General features: G+C 43.2%; 2 protein-coding genes across 12 annotated transcripts in view; both read left to right on the forward strand.

The window, feature by feature from the left end:
- The first annotated feature begins 272 nt into the window (after positions 1–272).
- On the forward strand, positions 273–14,861 carry PPP1R2 (protein phosphatase 1 regulatory inhibitor subunit 2). 3 transcript variants are annotated; one of them, XR_004418847.2, is made up of 7 exons: positions 273–453; positions 4,835–4,942; positions 5,384–5,461; positions 5,767–5,870; positions 7,017–7,225; positions 10,076–10,126; positions 11,442–14,861. XR_004418847.2 is itself a non-coding variant. In XM_033068619.2 (7 exons), the coding sequence occupies exons 1-6, from the start codon at positions 308–310 to the stop codon at positions 10,078–10,080; spliced, it is 621 nt and encodes a 206-aa protein (XP_032924510.1). In that variant the 5' UTR covers positions 273–307; the 3' UTR covers positions 10,081–10,126; positions 11,442–14,861. The 3 variants fall into 3 exon arrangements, 2 of the variants coding, with proteins under 2 accessions (XP_032924510.1, XP_032924509.1); XM_033068619.2 differs by having other exon boundaries at positions 7,017–7,196; XM_033068618.2 differs by lacking the exon at positions 10,076–10,126 and having other exon boundaries at positions 7,017–7,196.
- A 2,106-nt stretch (positions 14,862–16,967) lies between these two features.
- The window catches only part of ACAP2 (ArfGAP with coiled-coil, ankyrin repeat and PH domains 2), a 64,421-nt gene continuing 60,462 nt past the window's right edge, over positions 16,968–20,926 (forward strand). For all 9 annotated transcript variants that reach the window (XR_004418836.1, XR_004418837.1, XM_033068482.1 and 6 more), the window contains exon 1: positions 16,968–17,097. Coding sequence is in view for 7 of the 9 variants with exons in the window: in XM_033068482.1 (XP_032924373.1) it covers positions 17,045–17,097 (53 nt within the window). In the remaining 2 variants the exon portion in view is untranslated. The remainder of the gene's footprint in view (positions 17,098–20,926) is intronic.

Consider the following 20,926-nt stretch of genomic DNA (forward strand, 5'->3'; position numbering starts at 1 on the left):
GTGTCCGTGTCCGTGTGTCCATCTGTCCATCTGTCCGTGTGTCCGTGTCCATGTATCCATCTGTCCGTGTGTCCATCTGTCCATCTGTCCGTGTGTCCATGTGTCCATCTGTCCATCTGTCCGTGTCCGCGCTCCCCGCGCGCGCAGAGCGCCCCCTGGCGGTGGCGGTGGCGCACGGCAGCAGGGAGCGCTGTGGGTCCGCCGGCCGCCAGGGGGCGCGGGCGCGCCGGGCTGAGGCGGCGGCGCTGGCGCGGGGCGGGCCCGGCCGGGGCGGTGGCGGCGGCGGAACCGGGCGGGCGGCGCGGCCATGGAGGCGCCCTCGGTACCGGACGCCTCGGCGACGGGGCGGGGGCCCATCAAGGGCATCCTGAAGAAGAGCGGCAGCAAGGCGTCGTCGGGAGCCGCCGTGGGGGTGCGACAGACCAGCCAGGCCTGCGATGAGGACGAGCCCGGGTGAGGCCTCGGTGGTGGGCGGCGGTGGGTCCCCAGGGCCTCCCTCCGGCCGTGCCGCTCTCCGAGGGGCTCGCGGGGCGGCATCAGCCGGGCGGCGTCTCCAGCCGGCGGCGGGCCCGGAGCTGGGCTCCGCTCGGATCCTGCCGGGGCTGGAGCTCCGCTGCGGGCAGGGGGATCCCGGGGCACCGGGCGGAGGCGGGGAGCGCTGCCCGCATGAGGCCGCGGAGCTGTCGCCGGGCTCCTGCCGAGCAGTGGCTGTCACCTGGCAGCTCACAAAAGGTTTCACCGATGCTGCGAGGGTAGTTCACAGTTCCTTTGGGAAAGGCGCTTGATTTATTCTCCGCCGTCTCATAGGCACTCATTTCTTGTAATCAGAAGTATGTCCCTGGAGAGGGGACCTCTCGTGGGCTGAAACATCATCAAGATGTATTCTCGGCTGGGCAGGATCCATCCGTTAAAATGTCACACTTGGGAATGTGCACAGCCGTGTTGGTTGTGATTTAAATGACGTGAAAATCTTGGTTTAATTGTAACATGCCGGGTTAGTCCAGATGTGCCAGAAGTGGTCTTTAACTGGCCAGCACCTGTCCTTGATGGGTAAGAATCCTACACTTTTCCTGATGCACAGAGCATGTGCTGTCTGCCGTTGCTCTGATTCTCCATCAAGTATGATGAGCAAGCTTTAACCTCAACTCAGTGTTTACACATTTGCTTTGGACAGTTTTCTTTTTTTGGCACCTTATTCAGTATTGCAAGGAGAGAAATAATGATAAAATAAAATGGTCTTGCTGGTGGGTTTTTTTATTATTGTGGTGATATTCCTTTCATCTTTGCCTGGTTAAGCCATTAATATAGTCTAAAGTCAGCAAGGTAAGAATGAAGAGCTTTTGGGTTGCAGTGTGCTTGTGTTAGCTTCTCCTGCTTTCCAGAGAAATATTTCAAGTGAGTGAATGAGATGGTGTTTTTGAAACAGGTGAGTGTAAGTAGCAAGATGTTACACAAATGTGATTTTTTCTTTTCTCTGTTTTAACATTATGTAATTTGATGTGCTTAGTACCACACCAGACTTTTATTACAACTGGCTGTTGGTAGCCTGTGTTTAATTTTCTGCTGTTTGTTTTGTACCATCTTGAAAAATGAACAGAAATTGGTGTATGAGCTGATGAGTATGTGGTATATTGGTTATTGCACACAGTAATTTCCTGGGAAGCAGTTAATGGGCTAGAGTCCAGCTTCTATTTCCTGTTTACCAACGTGAGCCAGTAAACTCAGATTAATTCTGAAATTGCCTTGCAAATTGAAAGACATTGGCTAAGACATTGGCAGGCTGCATTAGAAAATTTCCTGGAAAGATCAGTACAGGGTATATAAAGCTGGTTTCTATGCAGGTATTATTTTTGATAGGCAATGTATCAATATATCAGTGTTATTTCTGATTTCAGGAAAACAATTCTATAAGTGCTATAATTGTGATTTTCCTTTGAGATTAAAGATTAGTTGATAAATTCAGGTTCTGTTCTTAATTTTTCTGCTTATTTCTGATACTGAAGTTCAGGTCTGAAGATCTCTAAAAATATCTGTAGATGAAAGAGCTCATTATGTCAGCTGTCATCTTTTAAAGCACCACGTTCAGTAGAGCTCTCATGTACTTACATCATTACTGACCTTGTGCTGCTGTTAGTGATGGTAACATTGTTTGGAAAAGTTCCTTAATGGAAATATGAGGCAAGAAGGAAGCTTGAGAAATTGGGACACCACTGGACCTGCACCCTAAGAGCTGAGATTGTGGTTTAATGGCAGATGTGTGTGTGTGCTTGACATACACACTGGGGTACAGTATTTTTTGCCCCCAGTCCCCTGTAAGAGACTGTGAGTGAGTGGATGTGGTATTTCACAAAGGAATTACGGAAGGGTGTGTGTGCAGGAGCAGCTCTGTTGGAAGAGGTGAGTCTGTTATAGCAGGCAGGAGCAAGTGAGGTATAAGAGGTATTCCTTGGCTGTTACTGCTGCTGAAACTTCTTGCCTGTCTACACCACCCAGTGTGGTGTCAAATGAAGTTATTGTGCATTTTTAAAGATGTGAGAAAATACAAATGAGCACTTAGGCATGTCTGCATGGCACAATACTAATGACAGGGCTTAGGACCATCACAGGGAAATGCATCCTGACACCCCCTCAGATACAGAAATAGGAAATCTAATCTTCCTAAGAAAATGAGGTTTGAAAAATCTCCTAAGTATGCAAAATGGGAGACAAACAAGGGAGGTGTGGCTTTTCAGAGCACTTAGACACTCTCCTGTGAGGGCTTTTTACAAGCAGGGGTGAAATGACATGTTTGTGTCTTTGCCACTAATGACTTTTTTTTCCCCTTAGGTGAACTTTAATTTGTGCTTTGGGAGGTGTTCCACAGCCAAGGTTTTTAGTGTTGGAATCTGAGTTTAAAAAAATAAGTGTGAAAAACTAAGCCACTAAAAAGTCGTTCAGTGTTTTATTGATGACTCACTGACTTGCTCAGTGTGGGCTGTGTGATTTCCAGCACAGTGCATGCCAAAGGGATTGTTCCAAGATTGCCAATATTATTATTAGGTGGAGTTGTGAGCCTGGGCTATAAACCTTTATGGGCTCTGGGCAAATGAACACAAAGCATGTGATGGGAATCTCTCCCGTCTGTTGTATTTCCTTGTCAGCTGAGCTCTGTCTCTGTACAGGGGCTGTGTGCCATTGTCTAAGTGCTCTGGCTGGTAAAAGTCCTCACTGTGCAACACAGTGAGCATCTTGTGTTGGCCATGGGTGAAATTTAGGCTGTGTTAAACTGGGTAAACTGGGGATTTTTCGACTCCTAACCAGACAGTTTTGAATGAGTGGCGTTCCTAGACAGGAGCTCTTGCTTTGTCATCACGAAGCTCATGACTCCCCGCCCTGCCAGAGCCACGACCTGACTCACGTGGTGTCCGCTTATGCTGCAATCCTTGTGTTTGCACAAAATGATTAAATGGACCTGAAGCCTCGAACATGAGACCTTGGCACTGGTTACTGTATGCTGAGGGGATTAAGATCATTCAATTTGTATTAATTTCTGGAGTGTAAGCCTGTGGCATACTGGGTTCAGCATCAACCCCCACATCTATTTTTCTTTAGTTTTTTCCCCTCACTTGTATTATGCAATGATCCTGTAAATGCAGAATGTAGTTTGTCCTTGGAATTTTGCTTTATCTTGTTTTACAGATATTATTCTGCTCAAGAGCACTTGTGTTATTGAGATTGAATTTATCTTTCAGATCTGTTGTTGGAGCGGCCTGTGTTCAAACAAGAGCAGTTCAGTGGAAGTCTTCCAGCCAACTGCTCCCTCTCACCCCCTCAAAAACCCAAACAACCACCACCCCAAACCAAACAAAACCCCCCCCCAAAGCCCACAGTGTTTGCTTCCTTAACTAATAATTTACAAAAAGAATATATTAATTTGTGGAATTTTTTGTTATTCTAAAATTAAATTTATTGGCTTAATCTAAGGGAAAGACCACCTTTTATGAAGTTTGCAATAACCCTGTTAGAGAAAACTTGAAACATGGTGGTTTGTGTTGATTAAACATTTTTTTGGTGGCTTTTAGATCAGTGGAGGGATGGCTCTTTCTCTGGCCTCAAGGCAATTGCTTTTTTTGTGGCTTATATATTTTGTCAATAAGCAGTCAGTGTGGGTGAGCTTTAGTTTCTTCAAATATACATAAAATGGTTCATTTTTCTGGTTGACTAAGAAAATTCTAGATAATGTAGCATCACTGGTGCCTGTCTGTATAAAGTGTGAAACTCCCTCGGCTTAATTATAGCAGTGAATCACTTGGCTTATGATTCCAATTTAGGATGACAGAAGCAGTATTAATAACCAGCTTGTTCTATGCTACTTATTTCACTGCAGGAGAGGATTTGTTGTGTTGCTATTGTTGATCTAACAGTTTTGCTAATAATTATTGCAGCACCCTCAGCAGAGTTATTGGATTCTGTTGAAGTCTTGTGGGTTGTTACAAGGGGAAGAATTTTCTTTTTACAAGTTACTGTAAAATCAGACAGTTCACAAGATAAATCTTTGAACAAGTCCAGGAGTATGTGAATTATATGATTAAGAATATGTTTAGAGATCATTGAGTTTGTTTAGCTGTTGTGACTTGTTAAGGAAATTAAGTTGCACTGAAAATTTGTTATGACTTAAGTGTGTATAGAGCAGTATTTAATAATCATACTTAGAACATGTCTCTGTGTCATAACAATACTTTTTGTGCTTAGTATGTAGTAGAGATCAGATGATGTTTTAAAAATTCCTTCTTTGGTAAAGCAGAACCAATTGCTTTAGAATATAAGACAATTTAATTTTCTTTTCTTATTTCAGTAAAAAATCCCAGAAGTGGGATGAAATGAATATCATAGCTACGTACCACCCTGCAGGCAAAGATTATGGCTTGATGAAAATCGATGAGCCAAGCACTCCTTACCACAGGTACGTTTGCTCAAGTGCGCTGACAGCTGGAATTGTGCGTTTAGAGCAAAATTTACTTTGTGGGTGATGTAGTAGTACTGTGCAGGCCTACACAACATATTCAGATCTACAAAACTTCTAAATAAGGAGAACTGTCTGAAAGGACATAGTGTAAAGGACAAAGTTTAGAAGGTTTGTTTTAGCTGACTTTAGGCTTTGAATGGAATAAATAAGTCTGACTTCTATTGATTTTATTTTTTCACTACTGGAATATAATGTCATATCAATATTTAAAGTCGATTTGGAAAGCTTTTAAAGCATTAAAAGAGTCTTTTAATTGGGTATTGTAATTAACTGAGTGTTGTAATTAATTGAGTGTTGTAAAGTTTTGACTGTTTTCTTGAGTGAACTACAAACTCCAGCAAATTACTAAAAAAAGCTACTTTTTGTTTGTCCTCCTAGCATGATAGGAGAAGATGATGAGGATGCAGTGAGTGATTCAGAATATGAGCCCTTAAGAGCAGATGTGTTGAGTAAAAAGTAAGTATCGTCATAAAAAAACCTGACTAAATGTGAAGATAATCTGCTCTTTCCTGGGGTAGATTTTCTTTATGGAAAGCTGTTGCTGGTTTCTATAGAAGCTGCATTTTTGCTATTGTCAAATCAAGTAGTTTTCAGTGTTTGATAGTGCAACTGGTAATTTAAACATCTTGCAGGTTGTTACTACATATAAATATGGCAAAAATAATGAACAAAGCTGTTTGTATGAGTGTTCTGCACTGTCATGTATTTTAAATAGTGAAAAACTTGCTGTTTCAGCATTTTATATTGCATAATTTATGCAGACTGGCAGCTGCAGCTGAAGGTAGAGGACCCAAGATTATAGCAAGGCAAGAAGAAAGCAGTGAGGAGGAGGACGAGGATGAAGAATTAACACCTGAAGAACGGGGTAGGCGCAAATGGTTTTCTTTCTTTTGTTTAGACTCTTTTCCTACAAATAGTTTCAGGTTTCCCATAAGAAATATTTGCAAAGAAGAAGTACTATCAGAAAAATGTTGTGATTGAAAAATAAAGATAGTGTTTGAACAAATATGCTGCTTGTTTCTAATCAGGAATGTTTGGTTTGGGATCTACATATAAACAGGAATTTGCTGTTACTGGCTGCCTCCCTCTACACAAGCTTAAAGTGTGGGAATTCAAGCTAAGAAGTTCTGGTTTGGGGTTGAAGGAATAGTTCTTAGTCTGAGCATATTTCAGGTAGACTTAATTCAATGAGTACCACTACAAATAAAATGCTTCTAATTGCATGCAAACGTACAGATGATATTTCTGTTGTTCTCAAAGCAACTGGTAGATGGATGCGATAGGAAGTCTGCAATTATTCAAAAGCAAATAGCATCTTTAACAGATGTTATTTCATGTTAACTTGGACTAGAACATTTTGAGGGACCAGTCAAACAACAATACTGCTAAGGTTTCAGGCTTGTATTATCTAGCTGGTGCTTCTCAAATTTCCTGTTCTTGACTTTGAGCGTGAAACCTTGCTATACTAAAGGAAGGAAAAGGACAAAGTGTTAGGGCTGGCAGTAAGCAAAATTTGCTTTAATTGTAGTGCATCACTGCTGGATATGCTAATATTTAATATATGGAACAGAGTTGGCTTCAGACCATGGAGAAAGTGGAAAATATTTTCTTCTACACGTGGTAAATATATCTCTCATAACTGACCTTTGGTGGCTAGCCAGGACTCAAGCCACGCATCTGCAAAAGTTCATCTTCTATCCCAGCATTATGTCTTGATTTGTCCTTGAGTTTACTTAGAAACAAGGCTTGTGAAACTTCAGTGTTTTGTGTACTTTCACCAGATGCTTCTTGTGGTTCTGACTTGCTCTTAGTTGCAAACAGGTTTTTATAAAAGTGCTTCTGAGACTCCTGTACATCAATTACTATCCTTTTTGTAAGTCAGACTAATTTTAAAAGAACACTCCACTGCTTGAAGACAATAATTTTTATTCAGTGAGTTCCTCTTTGAAGAAGATAATGTTGATTTTTTTTTTAAGGGAAGGAACAACTATTTCTATTTGTTTGTCCACAGAGAAAAAGAAACAGTTTGAAATGAAGAGAAAAATGCACTACAATGAAGGAAGAAACATCAAACTGGCAAGGCAGCTCATTGCAAAAGAACTGCATGGTGAAGAAGAGGAAGATGATGAGGATGAAGAGATGCGTGATGCTGCAGATGTAGAAACAATGAGTACAGAAGCTACCGAACATGGTGAGCTACTGATTAAATAAAAAGCACCTGTAAGTACTGGTGGCCCTTTGAGCTGTTGGGAAATAAATATATTCAAGTATGAGAATGACTAGATGTACTAGAAGGAGTACAGTATGTATGTAACACTCAATGAGTAATGTCTTGGTAGGTAGATTTGTATCACGGAACAAAAACTATCAGTGTTGATATTGATTGTTGTGGCATAACAGAAAAGCAAACATCTGCACTTCTTACTATTTCCCCAACGTAGCTGACTTTGGGTAGTGAAGATGCCTTTTTAAAGGAGGAGCTGTCTTGTACTGAACACTTTGATGGCCATATGGGAGATCCTGGCTTTTTTGTTGTGGGTCATTTCCCATTCTGCTCCCAATCCATCCTGTAGCCAGCAATGGGAAATTCCATCAATGTTTCCTCCCTGTTGAGAGGACTATTTATCTTCCTGAGGAAGAACACTGAAATGTAAAACTGCTGTTAGGCCTTCAATACAGACTTGTCATTAGCAGAAATGCTCATTGCTATAGTATGGGATGAGACTCTCAACTTCGCTTTTAGTGAAGCTGCTGGAAGAAAGTCTGGGATGTTTAAGTGGGAGCTGTTGCTGGAACCTGTTTCAGGGCTGTCTCTTCACAGGAAACTCCTAAAACTATAGAGGCTGACACCTTCTCTTTCATCTTTAAACTTCTCTCTGGGTGAAACGTCTTAGACTTCTGTGGTGGTATTCTGGTGAATAATTTCAGTTCACTCCCCACCTCTTTATGTTATGTAACAGCACTTTGAATAAATTTCTGACATTAAAAAACCATACATCTGTTGCTCATGAGATTGGTGGCAGTGAAGTCTGTAAGCCTTGTTCATCTGTGGTTGGCAAAGCTATCAGATATTAGCATGGTCTGCAGACTTGGGAAGATGCTGCATGGGTTTAACTTGGTTCACATCTGCTTTTCACAACCATGTGAACTAGGAACTCTTCAAAAATTCATTTAAATCCCACGCAATAAAAAGGTGTTTTGCAAAGTTGCGTGTTTAAGTTCTGTGGATCGCACCTTTTCATCCTGTTTACTACAGGAGGACTAATTCCTTCACAATGGCACTGAAAGGGTCATTTGGTATGTGTCTGAGACCCATTACTGGAATGACTTTATCCAGTAACTTAACATAGGCCTTATAATGGCTATTTACTAGAACTTCACTCTCCAGGGGAAAGGAGGGCTGCAGTAGCCAACCGTATGACCTTTCTGCATGGCCTGAAGCTGCCATCTCTCTGCACTCTGCTGTAAAACAGAGGCAACTCCGCTCCCCAGCTGCATTCGCCAGTGGAAAGAAGGCAGACCTTTGCAGCATTTTTCCATCTCTATTGTTGAAGTCCATTCCACCTTCCTCATAACCAGCTTCAGAGCCACAACTGGTAATTATCAACTTTAGACTGCTCATGGCTAATAGATTCCATAAATGTAACTGTCTGCCAGTGTAGCAACCCGTTTACTAACTGGTTCACCTCCATACCATAGCATATAGAAATATTTTCCATTAACCTGATATAGTTCTCAATTCTTCACTTTTCTATCATTCTGCTTTAACCTTCATGTTTTGTTATCTCCTAATCTCTATATCAGCTATCACAGCCTTTAATCCCTGTCCTTGATCAGTTCTTCTGAGGTTAAGTACTGATTCACTTTTGTAGCAGCTGGTGAATTGAATGTCCTCAGACAGATTATGAGACAGGGTTGGGCAAAGGATGATGGGATATGAACTAAAGTGTTAATAAACCAGTCTTCTGCCACTGCCCACATTTTAAGAAGTTCTTACATTGAGATGAGAAATATTCAGCACATAGCTGTGCTAATGTTAAAATTTTACTGAAATAATTTTTTCGAGATTATATATTTTATTGCTCTCTCATCTGTATTCTGAGGGCATAGAAGAATCTCCTTATTCATAAGTGTTAATTAGAGCTACAGAAGGTTTCTCAAATAGATGGCTTTAACACTTGCTACTTGGGGATTTTGGTCATTGTGCTTTTGGTCATGCTATGCTTTTGGCTTCATGTAGGCATACTTGAGTATTTAAAAATTAGGCTGTTTCCTTTGTGGAAGGAAATCAAAATCCTATTAATATTCATGTTCCTGAGAACAGTGTATCAAAGATTATTCACCTGGGTAACTTTCAAAGAGCTCTTTGATTTGAAATTTTGTTTTAAAATGCTTTCGTCTAAAGCAGAAAAGGGAGAGTTTCCTTACTCTTGTACTGGGTGATACAGGAGTTTTTTGCAATGGCATATTTTGGCTTCACTGTGTTAACTGACTAACAGTCCTGATGCTTGCTTTTAACTTCAAAGAAAATGTCCTTGGTTTTCTGCATGTTGTATAGTAGATATATTTTTATAAATTCTTCAATTTGTCTTAAGTTCTTGGGAAGTTGCGGAAGGCATGAGGTGATGTGGCTGCCACACAGCTATTATGTCAGTCTATGTGAGTGAGAGCTGCCATGCAATGTCCTTTTATTCCAATGGAATAACATGACTTCTGTAGTACTGACAATTGTTGCAGGTGAAGATGTGACATAAGAGGCATTTCTTAGTGGTCTGTTGTGACTCTGGGGTTCCACTGGCTCCTGGGTTGTTTTTCAGGCAATTTGAGAATCTCTTCTCACTTGGAATTTTTTCTATCCGTGAAGATCCCTTAGAGATTTTGTGCCTCTCTTATCTGATATTTCTTTCTACCCTCTAATTCAATCTGCTTTGTATTTGAGTAAAACTAACGGTACACTTCTAATCTCTACTCTGCTTTCGAAGAAGGGGCTAAAGACTTAGGGCAGGTTTAAGGAGGTTCCTGTCAGATACCACCAGGTCCACTAATACAAGTTGCACTTCTTGGTTACAGACTGAGATTTCTTGCTGATTGAAATGAAGATGGCCAGTCCAGTCAGTGATGGTGAGAACTCTTTGTATGTTTTCGCTCCTGTCTCCATTGTGGCTACCAAGTGTTTTAAATGGATGGATCATTCCTTTCTTGCCTCAAGTAGCCATGCCTTATCCCATGGATTCTGGCAGCCAAGCTCTTTTGTGGAAAAGAAAGTAGAAATTGTAATAGACTGCATATGGCAGGGGGGTTGGAGCTGGATGTTGTTTCGATATATATGGAAAGTTCCTTCCAACCCAAACCATTCTATGATTCTACATTTGCTTGCTTCAGCATTTCACCTTCACTGGCTATTTGCTATTTATGACTCCATGAATAATATAAATAGAATTCTTCTTCCAGCGGAAGTGACCTTTGTTTTCTCTCCATAAAAACCTCCCCTTTAGAAATTCTCTTTGAAATCACAGAAGGAAATATTCCTGATGTAGGTGAATTTAAGCATGATGATTTCAGTGCAGACCTGTCTTCTGCTACACAAAAGTATCAGCCAGAGGGTGTTGTCTATAGCAGTTCAATTGACAAGCAGTAAGACTATTGTTCTCTTTCTCTGGTTCATTTAGCTGCATTGCTCTGCTAACCCTGCTCAGATGGCACCCAGCAGCTGAGCTGTCGCTGACTGGGTGTGCCCTTTGGCCTGTGGTAGATACAGAATATGTTGTGTTTTCTTAACCAGGGCAAGCATCATCCTAAATATGAATTAAGTGTGAAGGCTGGGAGCACAGAGCAATCAGTCGTGCTGGTTAACTGTGCTGTTTGCTTGTTAAACTGCATGTTACCAAATCTAACTCATGCCCAAGCCTAGCTGGCCTTTTAAAAAGAATATTATCATTTTGATGAGGTATTCTTTGATCAGCACTGAGGAGGAGTTTCCTCTGATTTATTGTGGTGTTTTTGCTCAAAAGCATGAGTTAAGTTCCTGAAAACACAACTGACTGTGCTCTTTCATATATAAACTTGGGGTTTTTTCATTTCATGTGTCATCTGGAACTGAAATTTGACCTGGGAAGTACTATGTTTGCTGGTGTTTCAGGAACCTCGTGTGTTAGTTCTAAACACCTGAGTTAAATCCTCGCAGTTCCGGGGGGTGAGCACTCAGTGCTTGGTGTGCTGAACAGTGCTGTTGGCCATCTCTTTAGAGCATGACGGTCGAATAACTGTTTTAGAAGTTTCTGCACTCTCCAAATAAAAGCTTATACATTGCTGAGATGCATTGGCAAACATTATCTTTGGAGAAGCAGAGATGATTTCAGGAGGAAATTTGTGTGTGTTGTGAAAATATTCAATGGGTATGAAGAATTATCTATTTTTTGTAATCTTTCTTATGCAGCACATGTTACTCGTGACCAGCTGGAAAGTAGAGCACACAGCATAGAAGAAATCTGTCCAGAACTGTAACTGCTTGTCAAAGACACAAATATAAACATCGCTTCATGATTTTTGCAATTAAGGCTCTTAAATGTTAAGAAGCATATCAGTTACAATGTTGTATTGCCAAGAATGTTAATTTTAGACTTGTCCATTAGGCAGAAAACACTGTCTAATTGATTTTTTTCTTGTGCCTAGTATTTCATGGAGAATACTGCTTCATAATTTGTTCAACCAGAATGGCATTCCCTGTATGTATAGCGCTGATTATCTTGCGTGATGTATTGTTTCTCTTGCTTTGAAACACTCACTATCTTTTGGTTTTTCACTATTTATTTGAGAGTGTTCTAGATGTGGTGTCTCATACAGAAAGTTTTGGGATTCAAGAGCCAAACGGTACAGCGTATATCAGATTGACATGTAAGCTATTTATCAGATGTGTTAAGCAGTTTAAAAAGGGATTATTCAAGTCCTACAACTTTTTTTTTTGTAAAGTGTTGACCTGTTAATCTAGATTTCAGTACGTTTTTACTGCACTTTCCCAGTCTTTAGAACAAGAGCTGTGTTACTTCTTAAGAGCGGTGTTTGGAATTGGTTGTTAGTTTCTGACTAAAGCAGTACTAACATCTGGTGGAGGGAGTGTTTTTACACTGGAAACGGCTAACTTGAACTTTGCATTTAACTTTCATAACCTCTTCCATCAGGACTGGTTGTTTTGTGGAGCTCTCTCTGGCTTATTGTGAGAACGTGCAAGTTTCCTCCAGCTTTTCTCTTAAAATCACATCCACTGTTGTTCTTCTGGCTCTTGTTTCAAACGTTTGGTTCTTTCCAGTTGCATGAACAGTGTTTGTGCTGTTAGCACCTGAGGAAATACACCCAGCCACGACGAAATATACATCAGGACTGAAGATGTGCTGAGCTTAGGCTCTGGCTGTTCTTTATTAAAGATAACTGCTGTTGATCTACTCATTTGGGGTTGGCAACTTCCATACTGAAAACCACTGGTCTAAATCTTCCTGTGTCCATTGCAACTTACAGCAACTGCTTTTGTAAAATGAAGGCTTTTTGGAAGCTAGAAGGGAAACTGCTTAATTCAAATACCTGTTTACAGTGTGGTTGTATAGCCGTAAAGAGGCATTCTGCACCTCCAAATTGCTGTAAAAACTTCCCACTGGGTAGAATTTGACTGGTGAATGTTCCAGTATTCAGAGTAGTTTCTGGGTTTTATTATACAAACAAAGTACACACTTAAGCTTTAGCTTGATTATGAAATACAGTGTATATCTTAATTTTGATCTGAATTTGATATGTTGCAAAAATCCATATAATTATATGGATCTATTTTAAAATGTCTTTTTCTCCACTGTATATGTGAAGTTTGAATAAAGGAATGAAAGTTATTTTACAGTTACATGCATTCTCAAGTGTGAGCTTTCCTGGAGTTCCAGAGAAACTGAGAGTGAATAAGGCAATAGGATGCTGTCCTTGCAAAGATTTTTACAGGAGTGATTCATTAGACTGGATGCATTGCCAAAGATACCTGTGAGTTGTGCTAACTGGGTTTTGTAGTGTGCCTTTCCCAACTCCTCTCCTTAGTAGGTAACAGGATTGTCAGTTTTGAGTTAGTTAATCTTCTAAGGTCCTGAATCAAGATTAATAGGGTCTTTTCACAAGAAAGAGTTGAACTCTTGATTCAGGCCAGTGTGGTGATGCTAATTTTTCAACATGCAGGATGCTATTTCTTCTTGCATCAAATGTCACCTGCATGGAGTAAACAGGGGTAAAGGGTAAGCATTTAAATACTTCTGACTGGCCAAGTCACTTACTGCTGCATCTTTCAATTTGGGCTCCCAAGAATAGGAGTTCAAAACTTTAAGTTTGTACCCTTTATATACCAGCTTGCAATGTCCAGAGTGTTGGCCTGTGTAGAGCTGTAGAGCTTTATGAGCTGCTGGCCTGGCCTGCCCCACTGAGAGGGACAGTGAAATCTGAAGTCTGCTGAGAGGATGGCAGTGCTTGGCAAAGCCACATCGTTGTCAGACTGAGCATGGATGTGGTGAGCAATGTGTGCTGGTAACACCACTGTGATCTGTGAGGCTTTGGAACATATCACTTGTACTTTGTGCTAAGTACCCATGGGTACTTTGTACCTGCAATTAAGGTAGAATCTAGCAGCAGCAGCTCTTAACAGAGCTAATGTCCTGCCCTCCTTAACCCCCCACTTTCTTGTGTCCAAGGCCACCTGGTGCTCAGCAGGGCTTCTTTGTACCTTACAAGGTCTAGAAAGCATTTTGTTTAACAAACTTCGCTAACTTCCAATAAAGACCTTTCCTGTAACAGCTTCCAAAATCCCTAATGAAATGAGTATGTAGCTTTGAGGGAGGTAGACGAATACATAAAGATAGTTTTCAATGAACTGCATAATGTATAATAGGTCCCTTCATCACTCAGATGATTTTAAGCTGCTTGGGTGATCTCCCTTTTTCTGTGCCACCAAGCACCTAAATTCCAAGTTTGATGCTATTTTGAAACTTGATTTAGTTTGAGTTTTTTTTAAAGGCTTTGTTCTCTTCATTCTCCTCAGTGCTTGCAAAAATTCTGTTCCCGGTGCTCCTTTGTCCTCCTCAGCAGAAGTGCAACCTGATGTCCCTGACATTGCTTCTAATTGAAAGGCTGGTTTACTTGGTTTTCTCTGCTTACACCTTGATGCATTTTAAAAGCTAAGTCGAGAAAGTTTTAATTTGCAGTAGCTCCAGATACTCCATATAGCTTTTTTTACAAAGGGATGTCTGACTTCCTTGTGCTTGAGAAATATTAGAGTTCCCTGCTGAATGGGGACAGGAAAAGAAATGCCTTTTCTCTTTTTACATTTGATGGGGACTTAGCTTTCATGCACATCTTCATCTTTAGGTGCATATGGTAAAGATTCCTGTGTACAATATAGAGTGGTGTAAAGAGGAAATAAACACAGCCCTTACTTATATGGACAGTGAGCTCCACAGCACCATAATTGTGAATCTTCTTGCACAGGTTTTAGTCCTCAAGCTGCATCCTGTTTAGAGAAAGCATTTTCAATATGCTTCCAATAGGAAGATCAATTGCAAATAAGAGCCTTAACTCATTTGTATAGATTTTTTTGTGTCTTTAGTTTCTTTCCCACCAACTTGTACACAATTCATGGAAACTGCAGATACTTTTTCCACAGTTCACTCTCTCATGTGAAACTTGTACATCTTACCAGAACTCTTTGTTTCTGTAACATGCTTTTTGTGGTATTATGATGCCACCTCACAATGTAATTATTCTGTTTGAAACCAGTGTTGAGTGTCACAACATAAATAAAACCATTGTTTTCATTACTGCCTTATGGCACTAATACTAATCGCATGTTTGGCTTCTTGGAGCTCTTCAGAAGAAACTGGCAGCTAAGATTGGCAGGTGTGTTCCTAGATAAATTCTTAAACCAATATTGTAGTTTCCTCATGCCTCTCACATATTGTAACTTTTATGTAAATTGGTGCACACAGTCAGAGTTGATGGGTTGCCTAGACCTGAGGATAGATCTGGTAACCTGAGTAGTGAACTTAAAATAGCAGTACCACAGCAAAGGTTGTATTTTCGGAGGTATTTTTCTTTGTGTGTTGTAGGGTTTAAGCATAACTGGTCTGTCTCTTCATGGTCAACACTGAGTCATCACTCACTACATGGAGTAATGGAAAATGACTAACACCAGCTACTCCTTAGGAAGTAAAACTCTTCCTCAAAACAGAGCTGGGCTCTTTGCAATTGCATATTTGAGTTGAAAAGTGGATTTCACAACAACAAATACAGCAAATACAGCTGTTAACATCTGTGTAACTTGTAGTTTGGTTCTGACATTTCACCAGCCTTAGGAAAAAAACCTGACACCCTGAACCAAAACTGACTTAACCAAAAACTGTCCCTCTGCTCCTGTGAAAGGACACCTTAACTGAGAGAGGGACAGTAAGGGTACAGCAGGCATTCAGCTTCTTGGAAAAAAGTTACATATTCCCCTCCTTCCATGTTCACTGTTTCTCCTTGTAACACTGAAAGGAAGTGGGGGGGAGGGAGAAGGGGGACAATATGAAAAAATGAAAGAGATTAAAAAAAAAATATATAGGTGAAACAGTGCAGACGCTGGGGGAGGGAGGGTTTGAAAGCTCCAGGGGTAAGTGGGGTCGGTCGGAGCAGGTATGGCAGCTCCTCAGACTCCGGAAGGAAACACGAGCGAACATCATCTACTTGTGTCAGCTTCCCAGCACGGCGTCCCCGTGCCTGCGGGATGGAGCCTGTGACGTGTGACTGCGTCATCTTTGACAACTTTAACCTGGATAGCAACTTCTCTGTCGCTGCGGTTGAGGAGTGGGGATGGCTAGTGCTCCCGTCTGTCAGTTTTACATCTGGGAACAATAAGCAGCACCTCACTGGTTAAAGATCTTTTTCCGTGTTCTCTTAAGCGATAAGAAATCTACAATATTCTGCTGCCCTTCACTGCAAACTGGAGACTGTAACGTGGTCCTCTTCACTCCGATTTACTCTAAAATATGATCCGCTCTAGTTCAAAAAGTATTCTCGGACAAAGACTCGGTAAGAAGCCCAAGCACTCACACTTGATAGTCCTTGACAGGAAAACTTGCGGTTTGCATTACTCCTTCAAAGACTTCTCTGAGTCTCCCCCCACGAGAGACTTCCTCTGTCTAGAAATGAATCACACTGAAGAGCACCCGGAGCTGGAGCTTTCTTCCCGCTGTTGGCACCCTGTCCGTGTCAGCCCCTGTGTGTCCGGTGTGTGCCCGTGAGCCCGCGCTGCTCCCGCCGCAGTGCCCGTCCTGCCGCCCCCTGCCCGGCGCGGCCGAGGGGCGGGGTCCGGCCGAGGGGCGGGGCCAGGGCCGCGGGCCGCTCGGACCGGGTACAGCTGCTCAGGGGACGGCCGGGCCTTCCCGCGCCTCTCACCCCAAGGGAGAGATCCCCTCGTTCAATGTAATTTTTAAAAAAATCAAGCAGGTACCGACAACAGGCAGAGCAGGGCCCGGCGCCACACCCGGCCCCGCCCCGGGTAGCGTCACGGCGGCGAACGCCGGGCGGGCCGCTCTGTGGACTCAGTGACGCGGGCAGCCGCGGCGATGGAGCTGCCGATTGGCGGGAGGCCCGCGGCCGCCTGCTCGTTGGCGGGCCCGGCTGTCACTCTGAGCACGCCGGGGCGGGGGCAGTCGCTGCGGTGCCGGCGGTTGGCTGCACCTCCGAGCGGCCGCGCTTATTGGGGCTCTGCCTTCCGAGCTCTCCTCTCTCGCGCTGTGATTGGCGGCGCGCTGCCCGCTCTCGCGGGCGGTCGCTGCTGGCTGCCCGGGCCGTCAGTCGCGCCCGGACGGGGCGGGCACAGGGCGCTCCGGTCACCGCCCCCGCTCCGCGCACCGCCCCGTCCCCGCGCACCGCCGCCTCCCCGCCCCGCCCGCCGGCCCTGGCCCGGTCTCGCCGCGCCCCGGGTTCGCCGCGCCACCACCGCCAGCAGCCGCAGCAGCGGAGGCAGCGGCGCGCCCCGCCACCATGAAGGTGACCGTGGACTTCGAGGAGTGCCTGAAGGACTCGCCGCGCTTCAGGTGCCGCCGAGAAGGGGCCGGGCCGGGGTCGTGCCGGGGGACGGGAAGCGGGGCCGGGTGTGTGCGGGGCAGGCCGGGCTGTGCGGGCCCTGGGGGTGACAGGTGCTGGCGAGCCGTGGGCAGCCGGCCCTGAGCCGAGGGACAGGCAGGGGAGGTGCGGGTCCTGCCGTGCCGTGGCGGCTCTGAGGAGGAAGGGGAGGCGGGATGTGGGAAGTGCAAGGAAAGGGGGCAGCATGTGTGGTACGTGGGACTGGGTGGGCAGTGTGCGGGGTCTGGGCTCGAGTGGGGGTAGCGCAGTGTGCAGCGAGCCCTGCTGGCTCACTGCCTTTGAGGAGATGGGGTGAATGGTGGCGGGCGGCTGGTGCCGGGAATGCTCGTCAGCCGAAGCAGTGTCAGCTGAGACTCGGGCTCCGGAGGGTGATCTCTGGTGGTCTGTATTCGGTTCTTCAGAGCTGTGCTCACGCTTCAGTTCCCACCGTCTCCTGCCTCCGTCTGTTGCGTGGTCCGTGTTCGGTGTGGCCGCTGTCGGGGTGCCAGTGGCAAACAAGCTCAGTATCGTCTTACTTCCTGTTGTCAGAGCAAGGCATGCACTCCTTTGTTTTTCCCTAGTCCAGTGACCAGTTATCTATCATTCCCCATAGGGTTGCTTCTGCTTATGTTAGGCAACTTTCCCCTCAGTCTTTCCTTGTGTTTTTACCCATTCTATATATGTGTTTTACACCGTTGTATCTAATCAACATAATTGTGCCTCTCTGTGGGATGTGTGGCTGGTCTGTGCCTACATACACCCACTTTCTGTGCCTGGTATTACCCTGCTAGATGGTGGAGACGCAGACAGTTCCATGAAGTGATGTGTCACTGCTGTGCCCCTCCTGTCCCATACCGAGCCCATATCTCAGGTGCCTGTGGCTCAGCGGTGAGCTCTGGATGTTGAGGGAAATAGTACTGCTCTTTCTCTGCTCTCTGGCCATATGTTCACGCCTCCTCTTTGTATCAGCTTTAGCAATCTTGTGGTTTCTGGGATGTAGAGGAAGTTGGAGAAGGAAGGTTGGTTGAATGGCTTATCCTTGGCAGAAGTTGGAGTTCCTGTTCTTCCCTCCTTTGCTGCTGCTTCTGCTGCCAGTTTGTTGCTGGCTGCTTCTCCCGTGGGTTTTTTGGTGACTGTGACGTGTATTGTTGGATCCTTCAATGAGCTGGGTGCCCTGGCAGAAGAGACTGGATGGTTCTCTGCCAGGTTTGTGAGTTGTGTCAGCATCTCAGTGGGTGTGAAACCTACTAAAGCTTATGGGGGGTAGAGAGAGGAAACTTGACTGCCAGAAGCAAGGCTAGAGGAAGGCAGTGGAGAGTGAGACCTCCCTTAGGGCAGCAGGGAACTTTTACATTGGTTTAGCTGTTTCACAAAACTTTGTCCTCAGCTGGACATGTTGCTAGTGTATGTACTTTCTGAGACAGCTGTATTTAATGTTGGTCCATCCCATTCAGTGACAATACAGTTGTAGATTGGCATAACTGAACCACAGAACTGTACCAGTAGTTGCATTTTTTAAAATTACTCATACCTTCTGAAGTACTAAATACACTTGAGGAAACAAGAAGTTGTGACTAAAATTTGTGAGCAGAAGTGTGCTGCTGTTTCTTCAAAGTAAGACATACTAGTTCATTTGAATTCACTTTCTAGCATTCTCCTTTTGCCCCTCTTGATTTCTTTCATTCAAGGAAAAGAAACTGGAGAAAACCCTTTGTTAGGTTCTTCTAGTACCTCATGGTCTTTTTCCCAGTCTGATACTACTACCCTTGAAGAAAACCTTGTGGTGTAATCACTTGATGCTGCAAAACGTCCTTCCAACCTGTAACTGATAGGAAATGGTTAAAATTGCAAGGCAAAATTCCTGTAGTATTTCTGGAAAAGCTAATATCTTTCATTATTAGTCGTCAATATTTGCTATTATAATTTTGGTAATTCTAGTGTTTGTGTAAATTAATCAACCCAAAAACCTTCTGAATGAAGGTTACTGCAGTGGTTTTATTCAGGAATGATAGAGACACTAATATAGAGCAAGTCCTATATTCTTGCAGGGAATAGTGTGGACATAAAGCAGCTTCTTGTTCTGTGTTCCTTGTACCAAAGCTAAGCTGCAGGTTTCTCCTGACCTTGCTGAGCAGGAGGGTGTAGCCTCTATCCTTCCTGTCAGTGTACTTGTCAGAGCTGTTAAATAAACCTGTTGGGAGGTACGTAGTGAATAGAAATGTCACAGGTTACTTTCTTATGGTCGTGGCGATAACTGGGAGGGCATGGGTGAATCAGTTCCTGAGTCACTGAATCCCTGTTTTCATGGGGAACTATTTAAATCTTTCAAAACATGCTGCTACAGGCAGCTTCAGCCACATGGTTTTCTTTCCTGCTTATCTATTTCTTGTAAAGTTCATATTGATATTTCTTGGCTTTGAGATTTAATTGGGCCCCAAATCACAGAACCTAAGGTCTGTTTCTTTGCTTAAAGTGCTTTGAAGGGACCATGGATTGTAGCTGTTGAGGTGCTGATGTGTGATTAGATAATAATGATATAAAGTTTCACATCAGAAGTATGACGAGTTATTTCATAGTAAGGCATACCAGTTTTTTTTCTCCCTCCAGTAGGTGATAAAGAAATCTCTGAATTATAAAACCTGAAGCAATAATGGCTTATTGCATCACTAGATTTGTGAACTTACAACATGCCAGATCAGTTTGGAGTTGGGGATTTGACATTTAGAAGCTGATTTTTAAGGTAGTGGGAAAGGCTATGAGTTCAGGCACACTTTTGCAAATATGTAGTCATGTTTTTTTTCTAAACTGCTTTGAAAATAATGTTTCTGAAATCACATGCTTTTCTGTCATGATCTCCTCTCCTAAAACATGGACAGACCAAAGATCTAGCAAGGAAATGCGTTTGCAGTTCTCCTACAATGTGTCAGTGGCTTCCCATCAAATGAAGAAGTTGGCTGAGGAGGGGCCTTGGGGCAGTCCTTGAACAGTAAGAACTGAGCTGTGCTGGCAAGTTCTGTGTATATAATCACACATTCCTGCAGTAGTTTTTTGATATGCAAATAGCTTTGTGAAATAATTCTTTCTCCTTTAAACAGTGAGAGTTTAAGTTTCAGAGTTTAATGGAACAGGTTTCTACATTGCTGTTTCATTTTCATTTTTTCTTCTATCTATAGAATGGTTTTTTTTCAATGAGGTATCACTGTAGCAACCACATGAATCACTGGAACTAAATTATTAGAAAGGAGAAACAATTTTAAGTGATGTGGAAATGCAGCTGCTCTAAGTAGCAGTTAACAATTTTGATCAACAGCAAATATTAGAAAAAGCAAAATTCAATTACTTGTCATCTGTGCAGTTGTAGAACTCTCTTCAAAAACATTCAGGCTCATCCAGTCTTTTAAAATGCTTTAATAAAAAGCTCTGTGTTTTTGAGGTAATTTCTTTGTCCTTATCTGTCACTGTTGCCAAAGTGTAATTTTTTTTTTTTAATTTAAATTTCTATTCATTTCCTGAGACCCCAGCTGCAGAACAGATGATGGGTGAATGAGGTAGATCAAAATATAAATAAAACTGTTGTCAGTTACCATTCTTAATAAAAGTATTCATGGGTAGTTTCTGGGTAGAACTGTGGTTATTCCATTTCAGCTAATTAAAGCACTGCTCTGGTGGGCAGGCCTGCTGTGGTGTAAGACTGGCTTGTCACTGGAGTTCCCTGCTGGCTTTTTTCTCCTGTGGCTTTTGCCCTGCTCTGTCTGTGTGGGACCAGCTGATGTGCACCTCATGCTTATCCAGGGGGTGCTC

The sequence above is a fragment of the Catharus ustulatus genome, chromosome 10 (assembly GCF_009819885.2).
Source record: "Catharus ustulatus isolate bCatUst1 chromosome 10, bCatUst1.pri.v2, whole genome shotgun sequence".
Classification (NCBI taxonomy): Eukaryota; Metazoa; Chordata; class Aves; order Passeriformes; family Turdidae; genus Catharus; species Catharus ustulatus.